At 37.1% G+C, this 9,002-nt stretch overlaps 1 protein-coding gene across 1 annotated transcript in view; it reads right to left on the bottom strand.

The window, feature by feature from the left end:
- The window catches only part of GPI (glucose-6-phosphate isomerase), an 18,517-nt gene extending 12,984 nt beyond the window's left edge, over window positions 1-5,533 (bottom strand). Inside the window, exons 1-4 of the mRNA XM_010006229.1 lie at window positions 5,529-5,533; window positions 4,848-4,938; window positions 3,985-4,053; window positions 1,226-1,345 (exon numbers count right to left, since the gene is read on the bottom strand). Of these exons, the coding sequence (XP_010004531.1) occupies window positions 1,226-1,345; window positions 3,985-4,053; window positions 4,848-4,938; window positions 5,529-5,533 (285 nt within the window). The remainder of the gene's footprint in view (window positions 1-1,225; window positions 1,346-3,984; window positions 4,054-4,847; window positions 4,939-5,528) is intronic.
- Window positions 5,534-9,002: the final 3,469 nt, after the last annotated feature.

The following is a 9,002-nucleotide window of genomic DNA, read 5'->3' as shown; positions in this document are numbered from 1 at the left end:
CCCTGCATATGTTTAATTTAGAGCTTTTTATTTTTCCAAATGGAAAATCCATTTTTAGTATACACCATCCCTGTAGCCTGTAGATGATGTTGCCATAGTTTTAAAATCCCAACTATCTTTGTTAATCTTCCCAAAGTAACATTTTGATTTAGCACAGAAGATACATGTGTGTGAAAGTGATATTCATAGGCTCTGATGATTAAAGTCACCTACCAATAAAGAGGGTGGCACCAGTGAAAACTCATTTTACACTATGAAAAACTTAACCAACTGAAAACTCTACAGTGGTTCCAGACCACTACATTTTTGTGGCTGCTCAATTCTTACATTCTCTGAAGAAACTATCAAATGCAGACCAATTAGTGCCAGTTATTGTGATTTTGGCATTTATCCATTAGGAATCAGATATGATCCAGGCCATTTAATATACGTTAACAACTATGAGTTGTTAGGAATACTGGCCACTACCACCTGGGCAGGATGCACAATAGCAATCAAGCAGGTCCAGTTCCTCACAGCCACATTTAAAATGCATTAAAATTTGCTGAGTTTGTTCTGATTAGTTTTATTACACATAAATTTGACTTTGTTAGTGTGTTTTGTGAGGTTCTTCAGAGCATTTCCTCAACTGATCTGACATATGCCTATATTTAGAGATGTAGAGAATCAAAGAACAATTAATCGTGTTTGAAGATAATGGTTAACTGCTGTATTTAATTGGGAAACAAAAACTTTCATGCTGCTAAAGCTGCAAACAGGATAGAATCATAAAGGAATCTCATATAAAACCAGAAGATCTTTAAAACTGTTTAAGTAGAGCATAATCAAGATGCAATTAAACTGAGAGCTTCTACTTCTCTCTTGATTTTACAAAAATTCTAAGAGGCAGTTTCTACTTGATAACAAAGTAGATGAAACATTAGCAAGAAAAAAAGTACAGTACTTAATGATTTACAAGACTTCTGAAGTAAATGCAAGATTACTGCTAAAAGAGAAAGAACTAAAGAGTCCATTAAAGAAAAACCCAACTGGGAACAGAGAGAAGAGCAAATCATACTAAAACCAGCTCTAAGTCCATGCTTGCGCCAGATCATTATAAACCTCAAACAAAGGCACAATAATTCATGTGAACCAACCTACAATCAATGCGTCACACAGCACCTGTAAGAACCTGCCTGGGTATAGAAAAAATGTATCCAAAATAAGCTGTAGGGGCACTTTATACCTGGCAGAAGTGTTTCATTTTGTCCAACACTTTGTTTACTTCTGGAACAACATCCTTCCCATCAACAAGTATTGGTACATTGGATCGATTTCTCAGGGCAATATGAAGCACAGCTCGGTTCTGAAACAAGGGGCAAAAGTGAATCAGTGCAGGCCACTTAATACGTAAGTCAATAAACAGCTTGTTTATCTTGAAAATCAAGCACAAAATCCCTTGAAAAGCATTTAATAATTGAGGTTTAGAATTTAGCAATATGCAGCACTGTGATTTTGATTTTGGCATGCTTCAGATATACAAGTGGTTTCCTATTAATGACAATACTGAAAATCAGTAACAAGCAGCCAAAATTATTTTCTCCAAAAATTGCTCAATTATCCTGAGTAGTACATTTCATATAGCATGAGACAAACATGTACTTAAACAGTTGACCAAAGAAGAAGTATAATAACAACATTATTCCCTGCCCACAACTGGATGTTCCCTGAATACCTGCACACCAGATACAAAGGTGGTAGCTGTGCTATGAGAAAAAAAAAGTTAGCACACACTGTTATATAATTCTTCAGTTCTACACAAGTCAAAGCACTAAAATCTGGCCTGTGACTTGCTTGTTCAGGAGCTTAACAGCTTTACTCCAGACTGAAGGAATTAGTCAATACTAATGAACAAATTAAAAAATTAGTCTGCTCTGCCTCATTGTTCCTCACTACAATGAGAAGCATTGTGAGACAAAGACACCACAGGCAATATGAACAGTCAAGTTATGATTTACATAGCAAATACTAATCCAAGAGCCATTGACTTTATGGTTACTGTCTTGGAATATGAAAAAGTTCTTTCAGTTCCTAATTATCAAAGTGTACCCACTTAAATTTGGAGTGAACATGGGCAAATTCTCTGCAACATTCAGCCATGGGATGCTATTATTTGGGAACTACTGCTCACTATCAGGCTTGAAGAATACTGTCTTGATCAAAGGAAGCAGTCATACTTGACCTCATGTCTACTGTTAAATAGAAATATTTTCTAAGTCCCAGGTAGGCTATGAAGACTGTCCCCATGAATGGTCAGATGAGTTACCTTGTAATGCACTGCCTCTGTGTGATATGAAGCTGCAAGTTTTAACTCATCTGGGACAAGCACCTGGCAATGACATGCTTGGGTGCACTGTAAAGAATTTCCACATAAGCACACACCATGCAGCCAACGCCTAGAGCACTAAATACAAACAAGTCTTAAATACTTAAGACAAATAGCTAAAAATTTTTTAAATCAGAACAAGAATCGTGGACAAGCCAATTCTTGCCATTAAGCAGCTCTCTTCTGTCTTACTGCTTTAGGTTTATTCTATTTGACTGCATCCTGTTTTTAAGGTCCCATAACATTTTTACATTGTCCACATGCTCATATTCCAGAGGCAAAACAACTTGATTTGATATTCTATACAGCTATAAAAAAATTTAACAAACCAAATCTAATTCCAAGTTAACTTTTGACTGTAAACAAGAAACAGCCTGATTACAAAAAAGATGTTTCTAGACTCATCACACAGGTAATAGCTACATGAAGTTGCTACATTGATAGCAAAACAGGGAGCTAGCAGCATAAGTCAAACACAGTTTAATGTTGTTTAAGTACTTCCCGTGAAAACTGCATCTTTCAAGACTTCAGCTGCTTCATTTGCTCTTGCAGAAAATAGATTAACTCCATACTATATAGTCAGAGATGGGCTTACCCTGTAATAATTGGTGTTAAATGAGGCTAGTGAGAGGCAGTATCTGAGAAACCAATCCTCCAGGCAGACTTATGACTTACCACCCTCTTTTCCTGCTTTCTTTTTTCACTAGCTAGAATTACATTTGTGAACTGCATGCATTAATACAGAAGGGAGAGAAATCCATTTCTACAGTGAAGCTTGATCTGTTTCTGTGCCTTTTTTTATAAAACATACAAGATTTGCAAACAATACAGTGTCCAACTGCTGAGTTATTTTAAGTAAACAGCTTGTGCAACAGCTAAATAAAAAAGTCAAAGGAAATACTGATTTCTGCGAATATACATCAAATATAAGTGATAAATAGCCTTGAATATTTTAGGCAGACTAACAAGTCTCACTATACTATTTAGCTTCTAGTTTTTATCCTATTTTTAATTTTATTAAAAAGGGACAGTTTTATGTATGTTTTAGTGAAGATTTAACCATAATTACAATCTTCAGGTCCACAAAGAGGGAAATGCTCATCTTACTAATTGGCTAATTTCCCAAGATTGCTTATAGTCTCCACTGTTAAACATACCCAAAGATAAATATCAACAACTCAAAGCAGAAAGTCTTACACAGTCCTCACTAAGACTTTGTACATGGTTTACTAAGCTTTATGAACACAGATATTAGGCAAAAGCATGTAAGGGATACCTGGAATGCAATATTCTGCTCCACGCCCTTTACAAGATCTAACTCATCTTCCTCTCTACAAAAGAGGGAAGAAGACAAGAAAAAAATATACACCAAAATATCTAAAAAAGTGAAGCTGTGTTGAAGGGAGGATTGAATAACATTATTCACACATTTTCTTCTGTCTTTATCAGAGCTGTAATAATCTCTCACATAACTAGTGAAACAAACGCTACAACCACTCATCACTTCAGAATAGCCATTAGTCTAAGTTTTTTCAAGACTTTTCTTACACAGATGCATGAACATCCATAACTTCAAGGCACAACTGAGGGGTAAGAGCAATGGACAGAAATAGCCTCACCTCAGTGAAGTTGATCTTCTCTCCACTGAACATGCGCTCTCTGGCACTTTCTACACCCCTTGACTTTGCCTGAGAAATGTAAAAATAGATTCCTCTTAAAAATAGTAAGAAGTCAACATGCTCTACAAAGGTGCAGCTACATTAAGGAATATGAACATTTAACACAAGACAGTGAAAAAAATATTAGATTGAAAGATCCACGAAATTCTAGCTTAAAAATTGATTCTTTTACTTTAAAGCAAGTATTTTCATGCAGGTTGTTCATTTCTTTAGGAGGTTATACAGTGACGTGCTGAGTGACCAAGATACAAGAAATCCTGGCACACTGCTACAGGACTCTAATTCTTCTTTGTAACAGCTTAGAATTTCTTTTTTCTAAGCTGAAGAGTAGCATAAGTAATGTGTCCCATCTGGTCTAAGCCTTTGGCTGAACCAGTAGTTAAGGAAGAGTTGTAGATATGGACACCACACTAAATTTAAGTTAGTGACACAAGCATGTGAAGTTCTGTTTCATTTGCAGACACAGAAGACATAGCCTGCTCATGCAATTTCATACAAATCTCTCATTTCATTGCAGACCTCAGTAACAGCACCATATACCAGCCGTTCTGTTACACTGGCAAAGATCTTTTCAGTGAGCACAAGAAACAATCCCACACATGAAAAAATGGTCTTGTACCTTGGGGCTAAAGGTCAATGCAAGTCTGGACAGTGGCAATGTTCATAAACAGATGCATTTAACTTTCATAGTCTCCAATTCAAAGCTAAATGTATATAACCAATGCTAAAATCAGTTGCAGGCAAAAGTTAGACTTTAGAAAAAAACCTATTTGGTTTAGTAATTCAACATTTTAAAGAGTTACCAGTTCCATTAGCATTTTCATCACTTCTTCTGTAACAAGGTTCTTTGAATAATCCAGTAAGATATCACCATGATCAGTATTCAGATTCAAGCTGTCAAAATAAACAAGTAGTTTAATTGCCTATTCCTGAAGAGTGACTGCTTTAAGCAAGACAAGGTAACTCCTCTACAGATTACAAAATAATTGGAAACTTAATTATACTAAGTTAATAAAGATGACCTGAGGGCCTCATAAGTTTCATACAATGTCTTGTTAGTGTGTTGTTTTAATTGAAGACCACAATTTTCAACAAGCTAAATTATAGTGTCCACTTTCTCCTTGTGAAAGTCCAAAAACAATCAAGTATATTCAACACACAGTTGGACAACTACATTGTTTTTACTGAGCCACTAGCATTCTCTAGCAATAATTACTTTTTTCCTAACATATCATAGGTTAAAAAAAAGCTTAGCACATTCTTCTGCTGCTAAAAAATTAAACTATATTTCTACAGATCCTTTCAACAAGTATAGATAGCAATTAATTTACACAGAGACATGAACAAGCTTGATTTAAAGTTCTGTACATCTTTATATACAGAGACATTCTGTCAACTACTAAGCAGAATTAAGCCCCAATCATGCATGGTGTACCCACACTGTCCTCACTGACTAGGTGGAAGTCTCCAAACTATTTACTTACCTCATCCTCATCTAAAAACTATAGCTTAATATTTGACTTGTAGGTTTACATTCAAGATGAAACACAGAAATGGTAGTCCAATAGAAAACAAGTGAGCCTGTTTGTGTTTACTAGCTTGTAATCTATATGACAAGTTCTGCAGTCCCGCCAGTCCTTTACAGCCATTTTCTACCCTTTTCCTCTTCACAGTAATTTACAGCAAAATACACACATTTACTCTGAAGTGAAGAACCAAAGTCCTGCAAATAATTCACTAGGCCTTCTATAAAAGCACAGAAGGCCTTTTATATCTTGCACTCAACTTCTGCTCCACACCCACAAGCCACAGGAAATTGCATGCATCTAAATTCAGTATTTTTGCAATGTTCATTATCTCCCCTGCTTCTTCTTTCCCAATACTTGAGCACAGAAATATGCACTGTTATTTTAGTGACAGTGTATGCCAGAGTCTTCACAGGGACAAACCATGGCATAATTGCTATTCCAAATAGACATAATGTGACAGAGCACACAAGATCCTGGAAAGGAAGAACAGAGCTCAAGTTGCAACAACAGTAATAATCAGCAAGGCCTAGACATTTGGGTGGCTTCATTAACCTGAGGAAAAACCACACTTAACAGATCCCTTTTTCTGGTATTAAAATACAAGAGACACTGAATAAGGAGAGTGTCTTGAAGCACAATCTTAGAAGAGTGGTTTTTTATAGGTGAGAATAAAAGGCAAGTAAGGAAAGTACGATCAAAACTGTAAATCACCCTTCTCTTCAGTGGGCTACAAACATTAATCCTGACACCCTGACCATCCAGCACAAGGATACTTGGAATATGGATAGTTAAGAGAACAACCGTCACTGCTCACCTGCCAAATTTGCTATTTATTGATTCAGTACAGAAGAAAAATAAGAACAAATCCTCCACATCTTTCTGTTTGAGATAACACATAACTTATTCACAGACTGGTCTCAGACTTGAACACATTTTACTAGTGATACAGCAAGGCCACTAGTATACTAATGCTTCTTCAGTTTAGAAAAGCTAATTCTCATACTACAGTTTTATATAGAAAAATAGTCTTTCCCTGTGTTCTACTTGATGAACATTAAAACCTTACCATCTTTATCTGACACATGCCTTATTTCTACCATACATTGTTACCTTACTTATATGAATAAAAATCAATCTCTCTAGGCCCAGAAGTTAAAGTATCTCCTCAAGTTCTGGCTGGATTGAAACCACTACTCATTCAAAGAGATTGCAGAAAGATGTCATGCCAAGACATTCCATGCAAAGAAAAGCAAGCAAAGGCTACCAGATCTAACTTCCACAGATACAGAGTGGAACATGCAGCATGCAATGTTCTATTATCTTAAACCCTTACACCAAGAGATCCACCCTCTATTTAAACAGAAGCCCTAAACCCTGAAGCTCAGTTGCATTCTGCTACACTACCCATTCTGCAATGCAGCAGCTAATGGCAGTACTACCCAGGTGGAACAAGGGACTTGTCACGTAAGTCACATCCACATATAAGTGATGCAGCCTTTAAACTGGAAGCTCACTTGCATCTCAGAACGATTTTTAGCTTCCATCTGAACAAAAAAAAAAAAAAAAGCTGTATGCAACCACTAAAATGAGATTCCCTGGTGGTATGTTTTCCACTCAGATTGGAGGCTGTGTCTGCTCCTTCATAATGGACAAGCCAACTGGCAGGAATGTAGGCAGTGACTACACACCTAATCAGAACAGAATCCACAAATTCTGAGGAATTAAGAAAGAACAAAATGAAGAAGGATCTTCTATCTGTATTTTGTAGGACACAGTAAGTGTATGGTTATTATTATAACACTAAATAGATACTTATGCTCAGAGATAAGTTATTCACACCAGTCTGAAATTTCTCCAGACTAGTATCAGGAAACACTTTTATATGGGTATAAGTTTTGCTTTTCCTTCTAAAGGAAGAGAGGTAGTCAATGATTTTTTTATATACCTAACAGAACTAACTGAAATGCACTCATAGAGATTAATAACACATGTGGAGAGAGGTAAATATACAGAGAGGATCTTGTGGCCAAACCTCCAGACTGCTTAGGCTTTCAACAGATGTTAACTACCACCATCCTGCTGATGAAATCCATCAAGTGTACATCAGCAAGAAGTATACAAGCAGATCTGTCAAACTAATGCAGACTGTCAGTTCTAAAATACTATTTTGCTATGAGAAAGTTCTCCTGATAGTCCAGAATGTGTAAGTTTACCAGGAAACAGGACTGAAATAATTAAAAGAAAGGAGGAAGATACATTCAGTAAACTTAAAACACTTCAACTGTTTCCTATCCTTATGGGCAGCAGATAGGGACATTAAGCTGGGTAGCTATTTGAGACACAAACTTGGTAAAGAATGTTTCACAAAAAAATCAGAGAAATGCATTCTTGGAGAAACACTTGTCTACTTTCAGGATGGAGAAAACGTGTTAAGAGTTAAGTTTGTGTGCCTGAAACAACATTGTCAAGTATCTTCTCTTTGGTTCACTGCACAGTGGCAGTGTAACAGTTTAAAAAGCCTTCAATACATTACATATTCACAAGAGTAATTAAACACAAAATATTTGAGATTGAGGGTATATATTTTGTGGTTAAAGTACCTTGGTGAACATTAAAGTGATAGCAAATGAGATTAAAATGCAGTGTTACCCTTAAAAGGGTACTTGCTTAAGCCATTCAGGCTTCCCTAAGAAACCTCTTGATCATACCCTTTGATTTTTTTAAGCTAGCTTTATGGGAGAAGAGCTGGTAGATTTAAGATAATATTGAAGGTCTTGTTTTAGAAATGCCAGATGACATTAACACTGCAAAAATCAAGCACAATTTTTCTATCAATGCAAATAAGATTTTAACTCCTGCATATTAGTATACAGGACTTCATATACAGTATTTAATTACAATTTAAGAAGTATCTAATGAGTTCAAGAGGAAAGAAAAGTCACTTTACCTAGGATGCTACCAAAAAGCTTGACACATGCAACAAGTCTTATCTCAACACCAGGGAACAGCAGGCTCCCTGTAAAACTCAAGTCAGTGATGCACCTACATAGCGTCAGGCTTTTCAGATTGCTGCTACAGCCCAGCAAGGCAACCACACACCTGGCTTCTCAGCCATCTACAGTGCACAGAAAGCAAGTCCCACTTCACAGGCTGAAACCACTGAACATTATTATATCGCTCCCACGTTTTACTTCCTTCTCTAGAAAAAAACCCCGGTGTTGCACTTTCCGTCAGGCGGAGATAGCATGAGGCAGGGAGGGGTAAACCTGCTGAAGGTGCCCCCCTCCCCACGGCAGGGCAGGGCAGGGCGGGGCGGGCAGCGGCACCGGCCTGGCCGGCGGAGGCACAGGGATGGAAGGCTCCTCGGGATCTTATCACGGCGCTGATCATGACTAAGCACACGGCGCGAACGCCTGAGCCGCGGAGGAC

This window comes from Chaetura pelagica, unplaced genomic scaffold (assembly GCF_000747805.2).
Source record: "Chaetura pelagica isolate M959 unplaced genomic scaffold, ChaPel_1.0 scaffold139, whole genome shotgun sequence".
Taxonomy (NCBI): domain Eukaryota; kingdom Metazoa; phylum Chordata; class Aves; order Apodiformes; family Apodidae; genus Chaetura; species Chaetura pelagica.
Note: the sequence above shows the minus strand (reverse complement) of the source record. Positions and strands in the feature narration are given on the sequence as shown.